The following is a 25,595-nucleotide window of genomic DNA, read 5'->3' on the forward strand; positions in this document are numbered from 1 at the left end:
AGCATCGCCAGAACTGTTGGTGTGTTCTTTTCCTTGACAAATTGATGCCAACAAGGACTGAACCTGGAGTTCAGACGTATACAGCTGTGCATCCTCAGCCTGTAGTGAGCTGTGTCTGGTGGAGTTTCTTACCAGTGCATAACCCTTTTGAGCCTGTCCTGGGGGTTGTCGCAGCAGTGGCAGCAAGCTGCTGTCTTCTGGTTGATGAAACGGCTGCGGCTGAGCCATGCAGTGGAACTGGCAGGGCATTTATGAGAGACCCAGAGCTTATCACATCCCCAGGGTCATCCATGGTATAGCACTGGGCTTTTTCTTCCACAGTAATGTTTTGCCTTTGCTGCTAAAGCCTAAAAATGTCTGTAAATAGGATGAATGAGCACCAGTTCGCTTGTGATGTGCTCAGATTGATGCGTGTAAGGCTTTGGTGTGTGCAGAGTAAGAGAGTCCTAGACTGGAAGAATTTGTGATCTAAATATTCAGAACTGACAAGGGGAAGGAGGCAAGAAGATATGAAGCAGTTTGCATGGGGAGGTACACTTAGATGATGTTTGAAATGTCTTCACTCTGAAAGCTTGTAACTTGTGCAAGGTACCTGTCAATGTACATTGGCTCCCTCCTGTGCCAAATATTGCTGGAAAAAGTAATTAACCTTGGATTTCCACCAAGACTGCAGACTGGATGTAATGCTTCTGTTACACGTGGTACGATATGTCCCAGAGAGAAAAACGTGGACAAAAATTGCAAATGAAGTGTAGTGGGCATCTCACACCTGACTTCCTGAGACTCTCTCAAAGCCATAGTGAAGTTTTCCTGAGCAGAATGAGGGAACACAAATGAAGGACAGCGTAAAAGTGGCTTTAAAATTGTGTGCTGCCGCAGCCCTGTTTGCTTGGTTCTTTCCTGCTGAGGCCTCTTTGCCTTTTTTGATATGCACGCAGATGCACTCCTTTTACCAAAATGCAGAACTCTTATTTCCACAGGAGTTCAGACAAGTTTGTTTGTTTGTTTTTGTTTTTTTGAGTAATTAGTGGTGAGCAATGGTAGGAAAAAGCTCCACATAGTTTGGGGAGCAGGGGGAAGGAACAAATTAAGTGTTGGGTATACCTCCTCCTGATATCTCATAGGGCTTTGTTCCGTTTTTGACTGTAGCTCTTTCCAGTGCTGAGCCACAACCTCTGCAAGCTGACATGAGGGCGTTTTGGATGATGGATTATGTCATTTCGGAGCAGTGGGAGCACATAGACTGGGGTCAGATTTTGCAGCTGGCCTGATTTATGTTCTGTTCTTCAGCTGAATTACCCTGTCTCTTGCAGACTACTGCCTGGGCTGCCCAGAAGGGAGAAAAAAGCTGTCATTTAATACATTTCACGTTTGGTGCGGAGATTCCCAAATTGTGTGAAACACATGCAAGCTTCTTCAGAGTGCGGTATGCAAAGATGTAGGAATGTGGCACCATTTTTACTGGTGGAAAAAAAAAAAACCAACAGCCTCTTTTGGCACGTGACTGTGGCAGGGTTTGGAGGGATGGCCAAGGCCTCGTTTGAGTGAGGCAGTGGTCTGGAGGGATTGCCCATCTAATGCAGCCTGAGGCACTGCATGTGGAGCAGCACAGCCTCTTTGTGGGGGTAGCCAAGCACATGTTTGAGATCTTGTAATTTAAAAGATCTCAGGAGTAACGAGCAAAAACATTGCTCGTGCATATGTGCATGTCTGAACACTTAGTTCTGGGAGTAAGGCAGTTACCCATCTTCAGTCTTAAAGCTGCAATCTCAGAGGTTACTTGTGGCAGAACGAGAGGCACAGTCTGTGTCTGCTGTGTGGCAGGTGACAGTGTATTGCTTCTGAACGCATGCGTGTGTTGCTGTCTGAGTGATGTGCTCGTCTGAGCTGCCTGTAACCGCTGGCCTGTGCTTCCTTTTCAGGGCTAGAACAGAACCAAGACTGCTCGTGTTGTACCGCAGGTTAGCAGTGGGGTAAAATGCTTCTAAGTCACTGGTGCCACCTTTTATTGCATTTAACAATTCAGGTAGAATAACAGCTTGTTCTTCTGCGTAAATGTTGTAAACTTGCTCTTTAGGTTTGGGAAGGCCCAGAATGAAACTTCTTTCTCTGACTTCTCTTTTTTAAAAAAAAAAATAATAATAAAAAATGGCTTATACAGTTTGCAGCATTAAAAAGTAGACTTGGAAATGTGATTATAGGTCTTCTCAATTGCTGTTCATAACATAAACAGCAGAACACAGGTGAATATCATCTGTCCCATATTTCTATCCTGCTACAGTTCTGAAAGCTTGGAAGTGAAAGGAGATGGGTAAGATGAACAGAGTAGAAATCAGTGACTGAAATAATCCTTGGTAGAAGCAGAGGAATCATAATGCTTCCTGAGTCCTTAGTGTGCTACTCAGGTTTCCACTACTGTATTTCAGAAATAACTATATCCAGAGGAAAAAATAACCAATTTCAGGCGTACTGTCCAGTATCAGGCAACACTACAATGCGGTATGAAGTCGTAGTGAATGTGATGCATGCAAGGCACAAGAGACAGAGAGGTCTCTTGCTTGATTGCTTGCTTAGTGGGGAAAAGAAATTTATTTTTTTTATTGCACATATAAAGGTCAGGCTTTTTAGACAAAACCTTTAAGGTAAACTTAAATGTATTAGATACAGAATAGTTAAAGAAATAAAACCTGCAAGAACATCCTTGTTTTATTCTGATAACTGAAAGATTGTGAAGTTTTCAGTACAGTTACTGGAGTTCTTCCTTCTTGCCAGTGAAGCCATTTGGCTCCTCAGAACAGCAGCAGAGCTGGTGCATGCTTAGGGCCAAGGGAAGCGTGCCCTGATGGGGGTGAAACTGGCGTGCTTCAGTTAACATCACTGCTTTTTTCCAATTCCATCCTTCTTATTTGTGCTGAGCAGCAGACAAAGGCTTGAGGCTTTATAGACCCCTTTTCTTGCAGTGAAATGTGAAAAACACGGGTGGAGAAAAAATGGGGGGGTTCAGCTGCTGCTTCGTGTCAGCAAATGGAGGCTGAACTCTGCTTTTTTTTTTTTTTTTTTTTTTTTTTTTTTAACCTTTGTGCTCCATAGTATGTAGCATAATTACACAGCCTGGGTGCTAGGACTGGAATTCACGTAATGCTGCGGTGCATCTCTGGTGAAGGATTAAGGTACAATAATTGGACACTTCTCTTGCTTGGTGTTCTGTTCTTGTTTGCCACAGATTCTTATTTTTGTTGTTTTTTTTTTTTTGTTTGTTTGTTTGTTTTCAACTACTGGCATCAGGCAGGAAGAATATCATGTTCTCCATCTCTTCTTTCTTTTGATATGAGTTGTCACCTCCTTACAGAGTCAGGGTTGAGAAAATGAACTTTAAAAGCTCTAGAAAATAGAACACAATTAATACAAATTTACGTCTATTTTAATCTCAGTTTTAAGCCACTCTAATGTTATTTAGAGGTATGACTTGACATTTTGTTTTGATTACTGAAGTTGACAAATTCAGCATACTTTTTTTTTTTTTTTTGATTAAAACAGTTACATATTTTTTTTCTTAAATAAGCCACCTAAACAATTTTCCTGATCTTTTGGGATAGCTTAAAAAATCTTATTTGTAAGAACAGGAGAGCAGAAAATGGAATAGGTGGCCCTGTACCTGATACTTGCTGCATGGAGTGCTCTGGCCAGAGCTGTGCTGCCTCCAAGGTCTTTGAATTTGCTGAAGGAAGAGGAGGAGGGGACAGAAGGGAGGTATGGATGACCCTGACAGTTTGCTGGCTCTATGTGGAGCTGTACGCAATTTTTTGTTCTCTCTTCATTTTTTTCAGAAGGCCTTGATGATATTTTAGTCGTGAAAACACCAAGCAACTTTCATCTTTATTTTGATAAGATATTGCAGTCACTTCAAATACATCATTTCTGTAACAAGATTTATAGCTAAGGAAATCTTCCTCATTGAGAAGATCTTCCAGTGCAACACCTTTGGAACCATGTATCTGTTTATACAGATGTCAGATGAGTCACCTCAGTCAGACAATGGATTTTGAAAGAAAGATAGATATAACTGAAAATAAAAGTGGCATATTTTAAATTATACTGAATATATAGGGGAAAATGTATTGTTCTGTATTCCATAAAAAGATAAATGAGATTCAGGGTGACTGTTCAGAGTCTTAAATCAAGAAATGAGCATGAGTCTGTCAGTTCCGAGTTTATTTCTTGTTTTTGTATACTCACTTACTTTTTCTATGTAATATTATAGTAAACAAATACATTTTTGTAGCTATATGTTTTAGGAGGTGGAAGAATGGAAACCTACTAGCATAGCAGGCAATAAGTCTTGTTATCTTGTTTGAAAGGTAACTATGAAAAGACTTTATTGTTACACTTCTTGGTTTTGTGGGGGAATAAGGCAGTAGCATACTGTGGCTGTTCACTATAAGCACTCTGGGCTCAAGGCACCATATCCGAATATTCCCAAATGTGAAATATACCTGAGCTTTACATATTAAACCAATTCCATGTTTGACACAGTCATAAATCCTGTTATGCAAACTAAATTTTCATAGATTTAAGGAAGGTGGTACAAGAATGAGGAGAAAAAAAAATACCTGTCATATGTGGCAAAGGAGTTTCGGCACATATTTCAAGAAGTAGTGTGAGTAATGCTAAATGGTACCTACAGTGCCACCCAGGTCATTTCTGGCAGTCTGGAAACACCAACCACACGTGGAAATAGAAAATGTAGATCCAGTGCTACGTCCCAGGGGAGTGCTGCCCTTGGTAATGGATCTCCTCTCTTCTCCTCTCTTGCTCTGAAATGGAACTCACCATTTGTGCTAACTCCAGTATTGTGTGGGGGCTACCTTTTGTGCAGCATGGAGCTTTGATAAAGTGATGGAAATGTAATATTTTGCTAAATTCTTTATACCTGATGTAGACAGCTGAAAGGCCAGGCATATTCTTACAATCTGAATGGAATTAGGTTAGCCCAATGAAAACCAGGAGGGCTGACATTGCAGTGTAGGGGGAAATCCAGGTATGTCAAAAAAAATAAAATAAAAACATGCATGTGCACGTTGCATTTGAGAGAACATTGCTGAAGTGGTGGTTTTCAACACATGGCACTCAGGACATCTAACTTCTAAAGCTGTCCTGCACCTTCCACTAGATTCTGTTAAATGCGTGGCCTGTGTGAGCCCAAGGTCTGAGTGCCATTATTTCTCTTGGTTCGGTCTTTTTGCAGACTGACAGGGTTTGCTTAAAAAGCACTGTTTATTATTCTGTTTTGCCCTGTGTTTATTTGGACCCCCATTTTCCAATGCACCTTACTTGGCTTTTGCAATGAGGGCAGAAGGATTAATTTCCTCTGCCGTTTTTCTGCATGGCTGTTTATTCTCATATCTGATTTTTTTTCAGTGAGGTGTATAAATTAATTTTCACAGTGCTCCTGTAAAACGGGAGGCAATTGTTCTTTTTCTTATAGATGAGGAACAGAGGCATAGAGGACTCAAGGCCCAAACTGGAGATTTATAAGGCCTGTTTGTCTCAGACTATGTAGTTTATATTTATATATATATTTATTATATATATATATATATATATATTTGTGTTACATGTATCCTAAGCACACCCTCCATTAAATCATATTTTTATCAGCTGTGATGATGCCTCTCTGCCCATCAAATCAGCTCAGGTGATCTCTGTCCCTGCAGTTAGTGGATTAACTGCAGGCAGCTGAAGGCTGTCTTCCCAAATGCTGAGCTGGCCTGGAAAGGACAGGGGGACTGCTGGTAGGCTTCACGTTTATCTGCAGGCAGTAGCGAGGGAAGGTTACAGTATCCTAAAGGACCTTTTCAGGTCTTTGACCTGTGCTCTGGCAGGCAAAAACGCTTTTGTTTCTCCCTGCAGCTGTGACCTCCTCAGCCTGATCCCATCTATTCTGTTGTTTCAGACCTCTCCAGGCAATTGCTTCTTGTTGTTTTCTCCAGCTAGGTGATGTTTGCTCCTCAGTCTCTTAGCCTACTTTTCATGCCTGCTCCTAGACTCACTTCTCTGAAGCTCTCTTTTCCTCTGTAGTTTTCTTCCCTAGCTAGTTCCAGCTTATCATCTGATGTGGTTATTTTCTCAGTCTGTTCACATTTGTCCCTGTTGCTATTAGCCCGTATTTTCTTTACTTTTTTTTTTTTTTTTTTAATTGCCTCATACATCTAGTTTCTTTGTTTCTTCATCTTTCCCAGTTGGTTCTCAGATCCCTTTCCTAAACAATCTCTCATTACTGCACCTCGATTTCTTCTTCCCACTTTAACCTGCCATCCCAGTTTTCATTCAGTAACTCACTTTCCTATTTTTTGGGGGAGCTATAGGGGCTTATATTACAAGAATGCTTTTTTGTTGTTGTCGTTTTGTTTTTCATATATATGTTCCTATGGTGACATTAGGCAGCTTCTTCCATTCAGCTCCTTGGTAAGTAGATGCTGTAATAGAGGTAGGCCCACATGGTGTGCAGTATTGCAGACCTCCAGTTGGAGTGAGAGCTGATCCCATCTAGATAGGACAGCACCCAGGGTCTGGAATCTGCAAGCAGTTTAGTTACCAGTATCTAGAAAGTCTGCTCAACATGTGTGAACTTCGGTTCTTCCAAGACTTCTAACTGGACCACAGTCATCTGTGAGTAGATCCTTCCAGATTGGTTTAACGTTTCTAGTAGTAAACACTAAAAGGCATGAGATCAGGCTTCGCTGCATGTTGCTCAGCAAAACAGCAGGAAGAAAACTTGTCTTCACCTCTAACTTAGGCAAATACAGCATGGTGAGTGTAAATATTGCCTACCTTGAACCATCAGCTTGAATCCCTGTGGTGGAGGGTATTAATTGCTGTTGAAAGTGCAGCTTGGTATAGCAGATGTGTTCACATTTTGATTTCTGAAGAGAAGTGACATCTGATATTGAAGAAAAAAAAAATTGACCATACTAACAGAACAGAAATGGCCTGTGGAACTGAACCTGTGAGTGCCCTTAGATTGCATACAAAATACCTGCAGGCAGAAAGATCCCTGAAAGAATGCTTCTGGTTAATAGGTGGGCAAATAACCCAGGACAAAATGAGCTACGTAGCCATTTTTGTAGCCTCGGGAGAGGTGGAAGCTGCAAATAGCCAACACTGAAATGTTGTGACCTTTTCATTTCTCCCCCTCATTAGGTACATTGAAGAAAGTCCATCTCTGAGGCGTATGACGATGATGAGGGAGAAGGGGAGGCGGCAGGCCATCAGAGGCCCGGCGTTCATGTTCAACAACAGAGGCACGAGTCTAACGGCTGAGGAAGAGCGCTTTCTGGACGCAGCGGAGTATGGGAACATACCTGTGGTGCGCAAAATGCTAGAGGAGTCAAAAACACTGAATGTCAACTGTGTTGACTACATGGGACAAAACGCCTTGCAGCTTGCTGTAGGGAATGAACATTTGGAAGTGACAGAACTTCTGTTAAAAAAAGAGAACTTGGCACGGATTGGAGATGCCCTGCTGCTCGCAATCAGCAAGGGCTACATTAGGATAGTGGAAGCAATTTTGAATCACCCTGGCTTTTCAGTAAATAAGCGACTGACTCTGAGCCCTTGCGAGCAGGAGCTCCAGGACGATGATTTTTATTCCTATGATGAAGACGGCACCCGCTTTTCTCCAGACATCACTCCCATCATTTTAGCTGCCCACTGCCAAAAATACGAAGTTGTGCACATGCTGTTGATGAAAGGAGCAAGGATAGAAAGACCTCATGATTATTTCTGCAAATGTAATGACTGCACAGAGAAGCAGAAGCATGATTCTTTCAGTCACTCTAGGTCAAGAATAAATGCCTACAAAGGACTGGCCAGTCCGGCTTACCTGTCCCTCTCCAGTGAAGATCCTGTACTCACAGCTCTGGAACTCAGCAATGAGCTTGCCAAGTTGGCCAACATTGAAAAAGAGTTCAAGGTAATGCTGGCTTTGTACTTCTCTCTCTTTGTTATTTTTTTCAAGCCGATGCTACTTTATAATGTCCTTAGGTGCTTGAAATTATTTCCTGCCTGAACTTTTTCAATTGCAAATGCTTTTATATTCTTTCTCGCTCTTGATTTTGAATTCTCAATACATAAGCCTTCCAAAATAATTTCTAATAAATAAAAGTGCTTTTGTGCCCGCTGTGCATGGAGAAAGGCATGGTGTATTTTGATAAACTTGCATAAGATGAAAACCAACTTTGCTGTAGCAGACAAATATTGTTTTTCGTTACAGATGCTGAATAGCATAATGCAGGGAGCAGAAACATTGTACTTTTCTGAAGCCTACTGCAGCACTGACCTTCCCATTTTGCTATTTATACTAATATTTGAATGAGGTCTCCAAATTGTTAAGAACACAGGAAGGATTTTTTAATCAATCTTTTAGAAATGTCACTTGTTCACAACTGGTTGTTAAGCTGATTAAAGATGTAGCTCTAAAGCAGTAACAAGAGCTACATCTGATTTAGTAAGTCAGCATCTAGACTTCTTTTTGATTTGCACTTCTGTTTAGTACCTTGAAAAGTACAGCTTTCCCCGTGTTGTAAAAATAAAACAACCCCACCAACAAACAAAGGAAACACCCCAAACATCTGAACCTTAGCCCTCGTAGCAGCAGCAGGCTGCGTGTAATAAGATAAGCCTAGCTTGGGGAATGACAGATTGCTCTCAGTGAGTACTGATATTAATAGCGCCGTATCTAGCTGGAGCAAAAATTTTAATGGGGTTCTTCAGGGTCAGCGTTGGGTGCCACTTGTTTAAATAATATCTTCATAACTGATCTGAGAGAGGCAAGAGATGCATTAATCTTTTCAAACAACAGCAAGCATTGCTAATGCTGGAGTACTCAGAAGTAGCATGGAACAGCCTAGAGGAAAATAGGCAGAAATGGAAAAAAGTCAACTTGGTCACGGGAGAAAGCATCAGATTTAGATGACTGAAAAAGAAAAGCTCCAGACAGAGCTAAGAGGAGAAAGGAAGCTCCTGTGTTGAGGAGGATTCAAATATTCCCACTCACTAATAAAGTATAAAAGTCAGCTTAAACCTTTTCTCTTCTTCCTTTGCTGAAGGAACCTCTGGATACCATGCTGTCTGTTGTGTAATTTGGAAAATGGATTGAGTATTTATTGGAATGTATTTATTCAGGAGTATAGCAAAAATGTCAGTTTTTTCTTATCCTCTGCTGAGAAAGTACTGAACTGGGAAAGTTCTTTGTGAATGTAAAATTGAAGAGTTGGGGATTTTTATATATGTGGTGCCTGTTGGTTTGTGTGCTTCACACAATGGATTACAGTTACATGCCTCACTTAGAGACCATTATAGAAGGTTAAATCTCTGGTGTGTACAACTCAGTCTGCTTTATCATTAATTTCTTCTCAGCTAGGCCAACAACTGAAGAGCCACAGGGTCTCCAGAATCATGTGCCGAAGATGGAAACTTATGGGGCTTCTGAGTAACGCTTCAGCAGTTGAGGATGCAACTTTTTTTTTTCCTCCCAGTTTTTTAGGAAGAACTTGTCTGGGTTGACACCTCAGTGTCTCTACTATCTACTTTGTGATACTGCAAGTAAGGTGTGAGTGTAGCTGTTCAGAAATGCTGGTGGGCTCAGGCCCTCAACTGAAGCATCACACAACTTTGTAGGCCCCCATAATACAACCTCTTTCACCAAATGCTAAAGTAAGGCAAGCCTTATGGTAGTGTTTTGTTTTGTTTTTCTTTTTGGGGAGGATGTAGATGACAAGAACTGAACAGAAAAATTTCAATAAAATTATGGTCACAAGAAACTCGCATGCCCTTGGCACTGATACCATTGACATGAGTTTAGTCTAAGAAGTAGAGTGAAATTTTGAAGGAGAAAAAGCAGCATGTTTCAGCTGGACTTATTTCAAAATAGAACTTAAGTTGCTTTAATTTTTTAAATATTAACTTTTCACAGAATAAAAATATTCTGTTTTTTGTTTGTTTTTGTTCTCTTGAACTGTTTAGCCTCTTGATATTTTGGGGATGCCTAGAACACAAGAAATTTACTACTCACACAGATTTCTCCATTTGTGAATACCACTTGCAGATTAGCCAACCTTCCCAGGTGTACGGTATAATTCTGTTTCAGTCCCTATTGTAGAAAATTCCTGTTTCCTTGTTAGTCTGGGTAGTCTAGCTTCTTACCAAAATGACAGCATTCCAGTGGAAGCACTGGTTTCCTTGTTGGCCTTGCATTGATCACTTTTCACTCTGTTTCTTATGAGTGTCAGGGCATTCGTCTGTTCCCTCACTCCAGGTGGAAGGGGTGCTTGTTTGTCTCTGGCATCAGTTGTTAACTGCACTTCTTTGGAGGAAGGGGGAATGGAAAAGTGAGGAGGAGGTAAAATGAGCAAGGAATTTTTTTAGCATGACTCAGTCTGGGAAGGGCTGAAATCACACAACTGACGAGAAGAGAACGCTGCGTCTTCCTCTGGGGGTGTGGTCAGGTATTACAGGGCTGGTGGCAGCATGAATGTTATACAAGGCGCTGTGCTGACAGCTGCAGAGGTAAATTTAGGAGAAGTCAAGCGGTGTTTCTGTGTCTGACAGAAGTCGATTGTGAGAGCTTGCCACATTTGATGCAATTCCAATTTGTAGCTGTATGTTCGGTGCTTTCTTTTCTGTATGTACATCATCCGAACGTGTTTTGCTAATAACTGTGTGCATTGTCACGTCCTGAGGGAGAAGGCTTCTAGTCTGACACTTGCACACCCTGCAAGTGAGAATGACGGATGGACTGTTGGTGCCTTCTCCTTTAGTATCGTCATGGGAAATGCATAATTATTCCAGTCAAATTCTAAGCATTGCACAACGCTGAGCGTAATTGTTTCAGGGGAGAGAAAAATGGACAAAATCACTTTCCCACAGAAAATGGGTGGATGGATCTACTTAAAGGGATTTCTAATGACATTCATTATTTATTCCTACGATCCACAGCCCATCACATCACCTCTGCATGCTTCCAGCAGCACTGCACTTCCTGGGCATGGAGCAGTCACGCAGCAAATTTCTATCTAGGTGGCTTTCCCACAGAGGAAGAATATAAGGTGAAGCTGCTTAAAAACGTCTGAGGACAAAGCTTCCCAGTATATGCTTATTGAACTGAACTTTACATCTGCATATGCAAAGTCCGGTCTGCTCCTACCACTTAGCATTTGTTAGTGCAAATGCTGATGTTCACGTGCAAACCAGCATTTGCACAAGTGCATTGAAGATGTGGGAAAGTAGCTTAAGACATTCACTCAGGACAGTCAGTTCTCCAGTGCAATTAAAAAACTTAACTATGCCGATACCAGGTTTACCTCGTGAGAAAGGATTCAAAGAAACACATGAACCCACATTTTTCTTGGAAGATGTAAGCCATGTAGCTAAAAAGTACTGAAAAGGAGTAATAAAAAAAAAAAAAAAAAAAAAAAAAAGTAGATGGGGAAATGGGAGCCCTGAAGACCACTTTACTCTTTTTTTTTTTTTTTTTTCTGTCCTCAAGCTTCCTTACTTTGTACTTCTTTGTGAAATCCTTAATCTAAGCTCTAGTTGCTTCTTTTGCTACTCTTCGTATATTTTATTGTAGAGTTTCTTCTTGATCCTATTACTTCTTTTGTTCTTGGCTTCCACTTATCTTTTTTTCTGGTATTTAGTTACCTTCTCAGATTTTATTATCTCCCTTGTAAGTGCTGTTCTGATTTTCTACTTTTTTCTTTTTAATTCTCTAAATAAAAAAAAATATATATCTGTCATCCTCCCCTGAGGTTTATTCTTGGGCTTTCTAGTCCTGGTAAAATCAGGATAGTGTGTCTGAACATGCTGGTGACTCCTCTTTAGGTCTGGAAACTAGCTGGGGGAGCAGCAGAGATTATCAGTGCCTGGCAGTCAAAGCAGCAAGGTGGTGTTTTAGTGACTGCTGTAACAGCATATCATACCTCTGGCCAGAGCCAGAACTGCAGCGTTTCTCTTCCTTGCTGATCTCAGTCATCATTTCAGCAGGATTTCAAAAATTCCAGTTTTTGTCCAAGTCAAGACAGCTACCAAATCCTATAGCAAAATCCCTTCACTCCGCTGTACCTATTGCTTTCGCACTAAACATCAGTCTATAAAAGGAGCTGATTAAATTCTCTCCTGTCATGTTTTCAGGAATGTTTTACGTGTAGTAGAGGTAATTAGAAAGCAGCAATGCTGATGAAGTTCTGTGTCTAAGATTCGGGACCAGAATTGTGCATCACTCCAGGCTTCCTTGTTGTTTTTGATGTTTGTAAGTGATTTATAACCAACGTGCCTGATCAGAAAGAGTCTTCAAGGTGTGTTGAAACTGATGGCTTGATTCTGTTCTTTTGTTGAAAAGGACAAAACCCATTAAGTTAGAAAATGTTATGGAGTGACATCCTATGGGTATCTGTTGTTACAAGTGGTTAGGGACTTCTAAGGCGTACTGCTTTGTACTTGAGAGACTGGCTAGAAAGGCTCAGTCTGGAGCTAGATCTTGTCTTCCTGTAAGCAGGTGTTCATTATAATGGTTGGAGAATTAGGTTTTTGAATCCCAGCAGCACCACAAAATGCTGCGTGATACAAATATTCTAGTTTTTTGTCTCCTTGTTCTACATTTAGCAGACCCTGGCCGCTGCACTGCTCTGGATTCCTGAAGTTAACTGGTATTTGCCCTCTTCCTTGAGACCTTTGAAAAATGTTACTGCACGGTGATGGGAGGATTTCTAGCAGTCAGAGCAGCTGATGGAGCTTTTCTTTGGAGTGACCAGAGAGACACAGGGCAAGGTGACTGAGAAGCCACGTGATGGTGTGCGTGTAGCAGCTCTCAGCGAAATGCAGTCCCGTGGAGGCCAGCTCAGTTCTGTCAGTGAGAATTGCGCTCGCTGATGACACATCCAAATTCAGCCGACCAGAGCAAGTATCACAAAGGTCCTAGCTCTTTATATATCTTATGTATGGGATAAATCCCCGCTCCTAGTTCTGCTCCCTCTGAAACCAGCGGAAGATGTGGACGTGCATCTAAAAGCGGCACTTGTCTCTGTTCCAAGTCAATTTACATAGTGTTATCTCAGCTGAACTAACAAAGACTGTTCAAGCTTAAGCTATGTTTAGGCCCAACTTTCAAATGACAGGGCTCAGGTCCATAATCATTAGTGCAATTATGTCCTTGATTTGCATATACAGTTCCTACAGTTATATATGCAAACTGGCTAGCGAAGTAGTTGATCTCAAAAGGGCCATTTAATACTTCATGGTAAACATGCATGTGTGAATAATTGTATATGCTGTGTTTGAAATAGTCGTGAACTGTGCTGCTCGCAGCAATGTGCCTTTTGGATAATAGGAAACAGATATGTACTTCACTACATGAAGTTACTTGTTACATTTTCTTTAGAACAGTTTAAAATCTTATGGATGAAATCCGCTTAAGGTTTGTATTCATTTGATTGATTCTTTGCACATGTTGTTAATTTCTTTGCACAAAATTCTGCAGGAACTCATGAGGTGATCTTTAATATTGTTAAGGAGAACAGAGTACGCAGAGGTGGACGGGCTGAGGTCCAACAGGTGGTACGTGATGAACTGGCAGTGAGGCACGGCTCTGCAGCTCCACTCGTGAGCAGTTGGCCATTATCCACCAGTGTCAGCTACGGTATCTGCAAGATGTGGAATACAGGCTGCTATTTTTGATGTTAAAAAAATGTCCGCATAGCCATTAATTTCTTGGAGAGAGATCATTTAAGATGATAAAGCTAGCAAAACCAGCTGAGTCAGGAGGCTGTGACTTCGTTGAAGAAGCATTTTGTTGATCAGGGAAGCAGAGTTTTTGTTATCACGAAAAACAGGCAAAGAGCCCCGCTGTATAAGCAGCTCTGTTAGTGCATTACTCCTGGTTTGGCATTCCCCCGAAGAGTAGCTCCACTTTAAGGAACTGCCAACTTGTGCAGCATATAGTAGGGCTTTTCAAACACGGGCTTGGGTGCTTCAGAAAAGGAGTTCTGCTGGCATCATTAAGGACAAGGAAGGGCCGAGTGATCTGGTGACTTTGTTCACGCTCATTGTCTTCTCAGGAGAAAGCAAAGGTGTGTGTGGATGACTGAGGCCACAGATTCTGCTTTCTGCTATTCATGCAACACCCCAGAGGCAGAAGATTGCTTGAGAATTGGGTCCTGTGATTATAATGTGGATAACATTTGGCTGTTTAATTCTATGAAGCAATCAAATATCCTGAGAGAAACTTGATTTTACTAATAACTAAGTAAGGACCTGGAGAGGGAAAGCTGGCAAGTATTCCTACTGTAAGGTTCAAAGCCTCAGTCAGATGCTAACAATGCACAGACTGGTTTTCAGTTCTCATAACAGCATCTGTAAATATTATAGCCTATATTTAATAATTAAATTCACAGAATTAGGCTTAATCCATTGTACATCTCACCTTGCCTAGCAAAAACATAGCTTTTACAAGCAAGCGATCTATCCACCTATCAGGAATCACTGGCACTGTTATTTTTTCCAGTTGAAATGCAGGTAACTTGTATAGTAGGCAAACAGTCTGTGCAAAGCAGCCTGGCCTCCAGCAAGCAGCAGGGCTGTTCACGGAGCAGGTAGGTATATTTTCTGGAGTGCCAGATAGCAGAGCCTGAGCTGTGAGGGAAGAAGCTTTGCACCCTCTGCCAAGATGAGTCAGGAGGCCTGATGTGCACGTGGAAATGAGTCCCTGTTTGTGAGAGAGAATGGTGAAAAGAAACATCCTGTGGTCTGTTGAGATAGCAGCCTGCATGTGATGCTACTGCCGTCACAATTCATTTCCCTTCTTACCGTAGTAGCGTGATTTTGCAGTGCTTTGCTGTTTGCAGGCAATAATTCACACTTGTAGCTACCGGTACAAATATATTCTGCCTGTTTAGGTCGTACTGATTGAGAAAACTGTTCACTGAGCAGTTGCTCAAAGGGTGTATGACTGTAGCAGAAATTTACTTTGATGTTCACATTTTATGAAAGTGATGCCAGGTATACTTGTGTACCTGTGCATGTACGAGATTTGGTGACAACTTACATGCAGGGAAATAAAACTTTATATTGGAATTTGTTGAAAAGTTACTTCTTGGCAATATAATTTCTTGCACAATGTTTCTGTGCTCTTTTAAGGAAACAGAGGATAATTAAATGGTAAAGAAAACAGTGAACCTGTATCAGGAGTAACTACTTCTCCTGTTTCTTCACAGTTAGCAAAGAAATGAGGAAAAAATATTTTAAGATGGGATGAAGATGCAGCCCACAAATAGACAGCACATATTCATTCATCCAAGGACAAAATTAGTGATGCATCATAAAGCACTTGAATAATACAAAACCATCCAAACTAAACTTTATTAAACTTTAAAGAGATGTCACCTTTGAGCATAGGATAAATAACAACACTAAAACAGAGAGCTCTTTTTCTCTGGTAAATTTACAAGTGCCTGCAAATTCAGGTGAGAAAGAACATAGCTTCTTTCAGCTTTTTGGTTTCTTTTTATATAGTACTGCTGCTGAAGTCAGTGAACTTCCTCCATCTTCTCATGTGCCGTGAGTAGTGGTTTTACAGCTACTTTATAGTGCTAAAGGAAAGTGGATTACCAACCTTATTCCTGTTTGGCTAACATGCTGCATCTGATTATTTTTACTTTTTTTTCCTGAACTATTTCAGTAAATGCCTTTTTTAGCTGTAGTGAAAATGTGGAAGCAACTCCTGTTTGAAATGGGAAATTAAAGGGGAAGTTTTCAATCACTAATGCATAGAAATTACGTTTTGAAAGCAACTTCATATAAACAATGCTAAGAACACAGGAATTAAGTAAACTTGAAGGCAAGGTACTGTTTTTGCACCTACTATGGTTATCTTTAATCTCTGCTCTGTCTTGGCAAAAATACTCATTTTCTTTCTATGTTGTCTTGCTAATATGATAAAGAACCTGTGTGTGCTTTACTTAATATCCTTCACAAGCCTGGCTCTTAAGAGTTTATCTTTGTAGTACTTGGCTTCTATGATGATTGCTATTGAGGCCAACAGTTGCGGAGCCCTCCTCTGCAAGGCCTTTAGCTATGTAGGATTTGATGACTAATAATTTTCACATCTTTTACTTGAAAGCCTTTTCTACCCTCAGACCTCCATGCTTAAAAGTATGTGAAACTCCCTTGACTTGATTTCTTACCAGACTTTGCCTTTTTGAGGTCCTAAATCTTGGATGCTTGCTTATCCTTTTGCTGAATTTAATCCTGAACCCTGGTATTTTTATAATTGGTTCTTCTCTGCTATTCTCCTTGATTACTAAAAATTAAACTGAAATAGCTGTGTTGGTTCAAAGTTGTTCAAGCTCATCTATGACCAAAGAAAACAACTGGGTCCTGTTTGGGTCTATGATTAGGACTGCTTGTTTCCAAATCTGTATCTGGGACGTCAGTCTTCCATAATATGACAATTCCTGGTAGTATTTTTCTGTATCCAGTAATGTTTCATTTTGATTTGTATCTGAATCTGACTTATGGGTTTGTTAGCTGATTCCTGCAATTACCCTATGCAGCTTCTTTTCCCAAAATAATTTGATGCTAGTGAGAGCATGTTAGTTCCTCTATCATGTTTTATAAATGCTAAGTTAAAAATTTAATAAAACTTAGCAGCACAAGCAACGTACTTAGACAAAGGAAAGAAAAGTTAGGTTTTGGGGGGAAGAAAAATAGATTTTTTTCACATGATGAAGACAGAAGCGTTAATGAAGTATTTTCAGAAAAATTGGAGCCACAAAGGAAAAATCAGTGTCTCTAAAAGTAATTTAAAAAAGGTAGTGATTGCAAATGAACAGTTCACTGATGAACAGTGAACACAGGAAAAACAAAGAGACAGAGAGCTCAGAATAGCATTCTGATGGGGGGAAAAAAGAATGAAGAAAAGCTGTGGAGTAATCAAAAAAGAAGGCTATGCTACTTTGAGCTGGATTCTAAAACCTTTGATATAACAGGATAAAACAGGTACAGTCAAGTTTCCTCCTACAGCTATAGCTTTTTGTGAGGAGTTCGGACGCTGCATCACATGAAGTCATGGAAATCTGGCTGAGAGGTCACAGATACGCGTGAAGACTGAAGTTTCTGCTGAGCTAGATATCAGATAAGGGCTTAAACCTAATGTCACAGTGGTGGTGGAAGACCTACAAGCATAAAAAAAAAAAAAAAAAGTGCAAATAAAGACTTGAATTTGCATGTTAAACTGTTAGCTTCAGTTTTTGAAAAGTAACCACAAATTTTGCTTATAGGGAAGCAGCACAAAGGTGCATTTTTTTTCTTTGCTGTTGACTCAAGGCTGTTCCTCATGGGCTGTTTTCTCTAACCCTTCTGTTTCAGAATGACTATCGCAAGCTGTCTATGCAATGCAAGGATTTTGTGGTTGGTGTTCTTGATCTTTGCCGAGACTCGGAAGAAGTGGAGGCCATTCTGAATGGGGATTTGAATTCAGAGCCAGTTGAAACGCAGAGACACAGAGCGTCACTGAGCCGTGTGAAACTGGCCATCAAGTATGAAGTCAAAAAGGTAAGTGCTTTTAGACAACATAATAGGAACACCATGTCATCTCACTGGCCCACACGTGTTACGAACTGATGCTCTGTTGCATTAGAGGCAGCCATAGTGCGTGTAATCAAGATTTTCACAAGGCAGAAGGAGGCTACAGTGAAGGAATTTTAATCCATTTTGCACAGCTGAGAATTGGCAGGAGATTTTAATGACATAAATCAGCTGTGTTAGCAAGGTTATGCACAGTTGATCAGATTCTTCTAGTGATTAAAAAAAAACAAACACAGAGACAGATTTTCACTTAGTAAAAGTAAAGATGTATCTTCCTGCCAGTCTGTGATAATATCTACTCAAAAGAGAAGGCTGTTGTTATAAAGGAATTGGTTTCAACCAAAGAAAAGACCAGGAATGTTCATTATTGCTTCTTGTTACTTTGCTTTCTGCTTTAAATAGGGCAAGTAAATTCTGGAAAGTAAATTTCTGAAAGTCTGACAGCTTTCTACTAGTGTTCTGTGAACACATAGGTATTTTTGGAAAGAAAGGATTTCCTTTTACTACTTTGAAAATGGAAAAGAGAAAATTTAAGTTGCCAAGAAATATTTTTTTTCTTTCATTTAAAATATGACAGTAGATCAAAGAGCTCATAAACAACTGTGTGGATTTCAAGAAGTGGTATTACGGTGAGAAATCTTGAACGATTTACTTTGTGTATTTCTTTTTAAAAAAAAAAATAAAAATCAGTCCTGAAAATTAGGGAATATGTGTGGTTAATTCATCACTTTCAGTTTGTCACTTATGCACCAGTATTTGTCAGCATTTTTAAGGAATGTGAGTTCATTAAAATTTTATGAATGAGTGTTACGTAAAGGAAGATGGAGTTCAGTCGCACACATTTGATAGGATGCGTAGCGGTCTCATTATCTTCAAGACCTCACAGCACTAGCACAGAAAATAGTTAATACAGTGTCCTACTGTGAGAAGACTCAAGAAATACAATATCTATGTATATTATTTACAGCTACCTATTTACATAGTTACTATCATTTCCATTCTTAGCAGCCATTATACTTTCATCATCTCTGCAAGAAGTCTTGTGTCTTTCAGAATAAAAAACACTGTATTATGTGGCCACCCGTTGAGCCCATCTGACATATAAAATGAATTGTAAGCAACCTGCTAGATCAAGTGGGATATGGTGGTGTTTTCATGTCCCCAAAATATGGAAACAAGTTGTAGACAGATTCCAAACAATAAATCCTTGTTTCTGGTATAGAATTGGTCTACAGCTGATAAATGCATATTAATTGCCAAAACTCAAATTAACATACATAAGGTATTAGATTAATTAAGAGTGGAACAGGGAAAAATAAAACCACATAAGCATTTAAGTTATCATGTCTAAATAATGTTTCTTTGTTCTGTATTTTAAATAATGATTCTTTGTTTTGTATTTCAGTGTGTACCAAACCTTTTCTGAGATTCACATCTTCACTTTCTTGCTGAAGACTGTGGGTCTCTTCTAAGAGTTCATTGTTGCTGATTAAATTCATTGCTGAGCAAAGGGCCACCCAGGTCTGTTAAGAATAGCGGAGATCTACATAGTGCAAAAAAGACAGTTCCACGTAGCAAACTTGTTCTCGTCTCCTGCAAGAGATTAGTTACTTGCAGAGGAACTCAGGGTTTTGGCTCCAGTTCCTGACAAATACAGTTCCGACTCTACAAGACTAATGATGGTGGTGGGAAGACATAAACAGATAGTGCAGAGCTGTTACCATATTCATACACGTGCTGTTGTCTCTAAGTGGCTGTTAGAGAGGGAATGGCAAAAATCAAGCCAGGACATTTCTCTGCTGCGGTGGGCCTTTGATGCTGGGTTGGCTCCCTTACAGCTGTGGCAGGTCATTGCAATGCTCTGACCTCAGAACAGATTCAGATGTGGGAACTCCACGAGGGGTACTTTGAATCCTGAAACTCTAGGAAGCAGGCAAGGTTTCTTAGGTTGCAGTATTTCTAGCCCTGCTTCTGGGTCAGGAACACTAAGGTCACTTCACCATTGCAGGACTGCTACTGCAGCCAAACGGAGCTGCAGTTCATGGAAGGGTTAATGAGCAGCATGTCCTCTGCGGGGGGAGGAGAGACGGGGAACAGCATATGACAAGTGAGCAAATGCTCTCAAATGTTCACTGCTGGGAAATGCAGATTTTAATTCTGTTAGTAATGAAATTCTTGCACTTAATACCCTAAGCACTGCACTAATAGAAGCCCATCCTGTAAACAGGCTGTGATTTTTGGTGTTAGGGTTCAGGCTGGAACTGCAACCCCAACAGTGAACATCTAAGGGAATCAGAAGCCAAGAAAATTGGTTCCAAGTACTGTGCTCTGTGCTGAATTGTTGCTGCAGTATTGTTTTTAGTGTTGTATCTTAACTTTGTCTGTAGACTGCCAACACAATTTCAGAGAACTTGCTGACACTGAGCCACATTCTTCATGGGAATGATATTTCCAAGTGAAATCAATAAGGTTTGAGTAAAATTACAATGTTTAATTTTCAAACACTGAAGTTTCTCCTTGATAGGAATGAAAATCGGGAAATCTGTGTTATGTGCTTGTGTATCGGAGTATGTGAGGATCTTCTCCTGCTAGGTCCCAATTCAGTCATAAGGCTGTTAGGAATAAATAACATTCTAATCACCTTTAGTCATACAGAAAAAAATATTTACATGCTAATCATTCGGTTCATGGTCATATAACAGAATGTGTCTAAAATGTTAGTCAGTTACATGCAGATAAAATGAAAGCAGATAAGTTAAATTTGGGAATTCCTTAGTGACCTGATACGGGCCTCATGCGTCTTCATTGTACACTGGGGTTTGGATTGGGTCATAATATATTAGACAAATGTAATAATTAAGTAGAATCAGCATATATAATGAAAAATAAGAGACTGCATGAGAAGTAGGATGAGAGAAGAGATGCAGAAGGAAGAAGGTCTCAGCATGATATGGCTGCTAGGTAAAAGGTGATGTGAACTACTGTGCTGTGAGGAGATGAAGCAGGGGGGCAGGTGGATATGCAGGGGAAAAAAAAACAGGTTGCAGTTGCTTTCAAAATAAATACATAAAAATCAAATACTTTAACAGAGACAGAAGGATGAATTGCTGAGCTATTATGGATGGGACAAGTGACACGAGTTGCTATGAGGAATTGGAAGTGGTGCGTGCTTTTGCAATTACCAGCAGTTAAATACATTGCTAAGATGTTTAAAGAACCCTTAGATTTACTGCCAAAGAAGAACTTGCTGTAACCATTGGCATCTTAGTCGTTAACTTCTCCCTTTTCTGGGGAAAATTATAGCCCAGGCAGATCTCCTCTTGGCATCAGATGAGAATGTTGACAGATCATGAGAAATAAACTAGCACGCAGCTCTGGGTAGATGTAAGAGGGCCCTCAGGCTGGTTCATAGCCTTCGGCAAGCTCCCTTAAACTCCTTTGCTGCTTTTTCCCATTTCCTCTGGTAACAGGAGGAATAGCGTGGGTGTTTCTTTTCTCTCCTCTTCCCTACAGTTTTAAGTCTGCTTTTTAAACATGTCTTTGTAATTTGAAATTATTATTTATTTTTTCTGTCTTTGCCCACAGTTAATCTGCTGAGGTATTTGTCCTTTGATGACCTGAGTTGAAAAGGAAACGTATGCTCCCAAAGAGGAGATGAGAGTATGTCAGAATGTGTGCTTTGCACAAACAGCCAAAAAAGTCTCTTTTTTTTTTTTTTTTCTTCTGGCCAGGTTAGAAGCTTCTGTGGTACGTAAGCTCCAAAGGTGACAGCCTATTAAAGAGAATAAATATAAAATTCAAGTTGACATCAGTTTCTGAAGGACTTTTAAAATCTCTTTTTTCTTTGTTTGTTTTTTGTTGGCCATGCAGTTATAGGAACAAACTGTGTGAATGTGTGATCGAATTGGCTACCAAATCATGCACCAAAACACTTAGGGACTTCTGTTTTAAAGAAAAATAGATTAAAATATGAAAATTACTTCCCTGTTTCAAGTACATGCAACAGCCTCAATTTTTTCCTCCTGAGAGATTTAAGGTTCCCTGTTCTCATTGCCAATGAGTTAATTTTATTTTTTGAAGAAGTCTGCACTACTGTATGCACTTATTAATGAGGTTTGGAATATGAATGGAGTTTTGCAGAAAAGACCTGGCAAACAAGGGCATATATAGTACATTATGATCTCAACAGAGTACAAAGCCTGATAAAATTGATATACAATGTTTACAGTGTTTTTTAACTATAAGTAACTTGTGTCAAATCTCATTGTTAATCCAACATGGGGTTATCAGAATTATAAATCAAATCCTTTCAAATCCTTTTTGTGATACCAACTAGCATTCTTTAGTCCAATTTACTAGTAACCAGTTTGCCAAGTAGATACCTGATTTCTTCAATGGGCTCTGGTAAGTAGGCTTTTTACCCTTGTGCTTAACCAGTGTCCCACATGCTTTTCTAAGGTGGCAGTCTCATGGGACATGGCATAATTACAGTAATACTGATAACAATGAGTGCAGTAATACTTCAGAAGTGGACTTTACCAGAAATGTAAATATAACAGGAGCGCAGGCAGCCATAGCACTGTTCCCTCCAACTCCTTCCGCTTCTTCTGCACGCTCTTGGTTGTACGACGTGGGACTGTATGGTCTTTTCTTCGCAAGTATCAGATTGCTTAATCCTAACGAATTGCAACAGTGCTTTAAAAACGGGGCAACACGTGTTCATCCTTCAACTTAACCATGAGTGTTCTCAGTAAAATTAAGCTTTAAGTATATCAAAACAAGTGCAGTAGGTGGCCACAGCTTTTTTTTTTATTTTTTTTATCATTCCATAATTGCTTCAATAAATACATCCGTGCTGAAGTCTTCCTGACACTGCATGGGAGAAAGCTGGAAGTTGCATGGTTGTTTTTTTGTTCTGTTTATGTGAGTACTAGATCCGTAATATTTGCCATTTTAATATCTAAATGTCTCGGTGCTTGCTTTCAATTTTTGGACACTTAGGGAGGAATCTGTGGAAACGAGGGACTAATGAAACTTGTTTAGTGAAACAGTATAAAAGGCTCAGGAAAGCCAGTTTGTTTTATAATAACTGTCTTGAGAAGAAGCTGAACGTAAATCTCAGGTGCATTTTTCTGCTTATCTGTTTCTTTTCTTGAGTAGATCCTGTTAAATTCACTTGAATGCCCAATTTCTTTGTCTTAATGGTCTTAATGTTTGTCTGGCTTATTTATGTGTTTTTCTTTTCTTCTTTTTTTTGGGGGGGAGTGGGGCTGCTTGTTTTGTTTTGTCTTAAAGCACATTGTTACAAAAGTGCTTGATGATGTCTTGGCCCTGCTTGGTTGAAGTCAGTTGAAATTTTATCATTGAAATCAGTGGACATCAGAGTCAGGTCAGAACAGAGGAAGCACATATTTGACAGTTGTCTTTCACGTGTCCATGTTTGAGTACAAGTGGTAGCTGTGCATGCTTTGACTGCTACAATCAGGATATTTTGTTTAAATGCTTAAATATTCTCTCAAAATTAAGTGTGCAGATTTGAAAATATCAGCGTTAGGTCTTTATATCAGAAACTATATTTATTCAAATATTTGTACAAATGGACTCGTGTGGTTTCCCCAATTCTGTTTGATGCTTGCTATAGATTGTATACACTCAGGATGCTCTAAAGTATTAAAGTAGTATAAAGGAACAGTTATTTTTCAAAAATGTGAAATTTGAGTATTTCGTATTTTATAGCTGAGGTATCAAAGGTATGAATTTAAAATAGATAAAATACAAAACCATGGGATCTATTGCAAAATGCAATCTATTAGCATACTTAGAGCATCATTAAAGCCATAGGAGCGCCCTTTCATCTGACTAACAAACCAGAATTTCCTTGTGTCACTGAATAGTAAGTGTTATTTTCCATAACACACCAAAATGTCTTTGTAGGACCTGGCTTCTTATTGTATTTCTAATCCAGGTGCATCCAAGTAGAAGCGGTACCTAGCACCATTGATGCAGATAAGAGAAGAAACCCTTTCATTATCCATCTCTGTGCCTTTGTTGAGGTTTAAAATTCTGTGCCATAGTTTTGCTTCACTTATTTCTTGCCTAGTAAGTTTTAGACTTAAAATGTATAGGTGGGAGGTATTTGGAGCCTTTGCAGAAGAACCAAATCCCAGGGCAGTGATGTTTAAGGAAGTGGATGTGCAGAAAGGGAGAGGCTCAAGGTGAATTCTGGGTTCCCCAAAAGGTCAGGGCTCCCATCAGACTCTGCATGTGCCTTGGATCAGCTGAATTTGCTGAGAAATTGTTGGAAGTTAGCACCAAGGCTCAACTCTGACTCTATCCAGATGGGTATGCAAAGTTATTCTAATGATGTGTAAAAGACTTCCCTCACTGTCCACGTGTGTGACTCTGTCCTCAAAATGCTTCTTTTAATGAGCTCAGCAGTTTCTTTTTTACTTGTTAACCATTATTTTAAAGGAAAGAAAAGAGGCATGGTTCTAAAGGTCAGAATTAACATCAGATTTTTAAGGTTTACCGACCCTGTACATAGCAGTCATATAACTCATCCTATAAAATTTAACGTGTCTTGGTTTTCTTTCTTTTTTTTTTTTTCTGCAGTTTGTGGCCCATCCAAACTGTCAGCAACAACTACTGACTATCTGGTATGAAAACCTCTCGGGACTGCGGGAGCAGACCATAGCTATCAAGTGTCTGGTTGTGCTGGTTGTGGCGTTGGGCCTTCCTTTTCTAGCCATTGGTTATTGGATTGCGCCATGTAGCAGGGTACTGACTCTTATAAATTGTGTATCCTATACTATTCTGAGTGTTGTTTTTAAGTTTCTGGCATTCAAAATGTAATGATGTGCCTCTAATTCTGTTGTTTCCAATTTTTAGCTTATTAATGATATTTGTAGTCGACAGCTAAGAAATGCATTTCACTTCAAAAAGGAAGTTTGCTCATCTCTTGCATTTTTCAAGGGAACCTGGTGTTTTCTCTGGGTTAAATATTTGTTTACTTTTAAGATAAACGTGTATGAAATAACACAGTTGTTGTTCTGATTGTTATCTGAAATATTTTCTGTGCTTATCTTTAGTGAAGATATTCCTCACAGCTCCATGTCACAGAAACATATTAATACTTTTTTTTTGGTAGCATCTAATGTGGAATAGCAACATTTGTCCTTGAACTTGAATTCTCAGTACCAGAAACACCTGACATTTTTCATAGTTCTCATGTCAAACAAATGCAGTGTACCTCCAGACGGGTTATTTGATATTGTAATTTCAAAATGCTTTCTAAAGGTCATCGGCAGGAAAGGAACCTGGGATTGTTTGCACAGGTAGTAAATGCTGTTTAGCGTGTGCTGGTCTGCTTAGTGCATAGTAGCTGACCCCAGTTTCTGAAAGCCATTCCTTGAAATAAGAAAGCTACTTACAGTTCCCCACCTGCTGAACTCATTTTGTTTCTTATACAATGCCCTCCGAGGGATGGACTTGGCGCTTTTGACGCTGGCTTGCAGGATGAGGCTAGTACAGATGCAATCACAGGCTCTTCTTTTTTGTACAGCGAGTAACAGCAACAGGCCCATTGCTCTTCCCAGCATTGTCTTCAGGAGTCAGCTGCTCCTCTCCTGAGCTACAGAAGGGCTGCCTGTGTTGTGTCTATTCTGTCCTAGCAGGTGCAGATGTTGAAATGAATTAGCTGAATTTATCTGGAAGTAGTATCTCTGATTCTTTCTTAGTCCACTGTGATGGAATAGTCATTGGTTTTCGTAGACATTTGCAGATTATTTGTTTGGGACCTTCTGCTCTGAAAAATGTTCTGTGGATGGAAAACAGTAGCCAGAGATGAGAAGATGAGTCTGATTTTTTTTTTTTCCTAGAGTTAGGTTATAGTCACAGGCAAGCTAATACAACTTTCTTGTTGTTAGTTGCTACTTGGGGCTTTTATTTATTTGCCATAG

The 25,595-nt window shown here is 39.8% G+C and overlaps 1 protein-coding gene across 2 annotated transcripts in view; it reads left to right on the plus strand.

The window, feature by feature from the left end:
• Positions 1–25,595, plus strand: part of TRPC3 (transient receptor potential cation channel subfamily C member 3) — a 40,618-nt gene that overhangs the window by 1,835 nt on the left and 13,188 nt on the right. For both annotated transcript variants that reach the window (XM_082758513.1, XM_082758514.1), the window contains exons 2-4: positions 7,201–7,972; positions 17,419–17,604; positions 24,250–24,414. In XM_082758513.1, the coding sequence (XP_082614639.1) occupies positions 7,201–7,972; positions 17,419–17,604; positions 24,250–24,414 (1,123 nt within the window). The remainder of the gene's footprint in view (positions 1–7,200; positions 7,973–17,418; positions 17,605–24,249; positions 24,415–25,595) is intronic.

This window comes from Aythya marila (genome assembly GCF_965140915.1).
Source record: "Aythya marila genome assembly, chromosome: 4".
Classification (NCBI taxonomy): Eukaryota; Metazoa; Chordata; class Aves; order Anseriformes; family Anatidae; genus Aythya; species Aythya marila.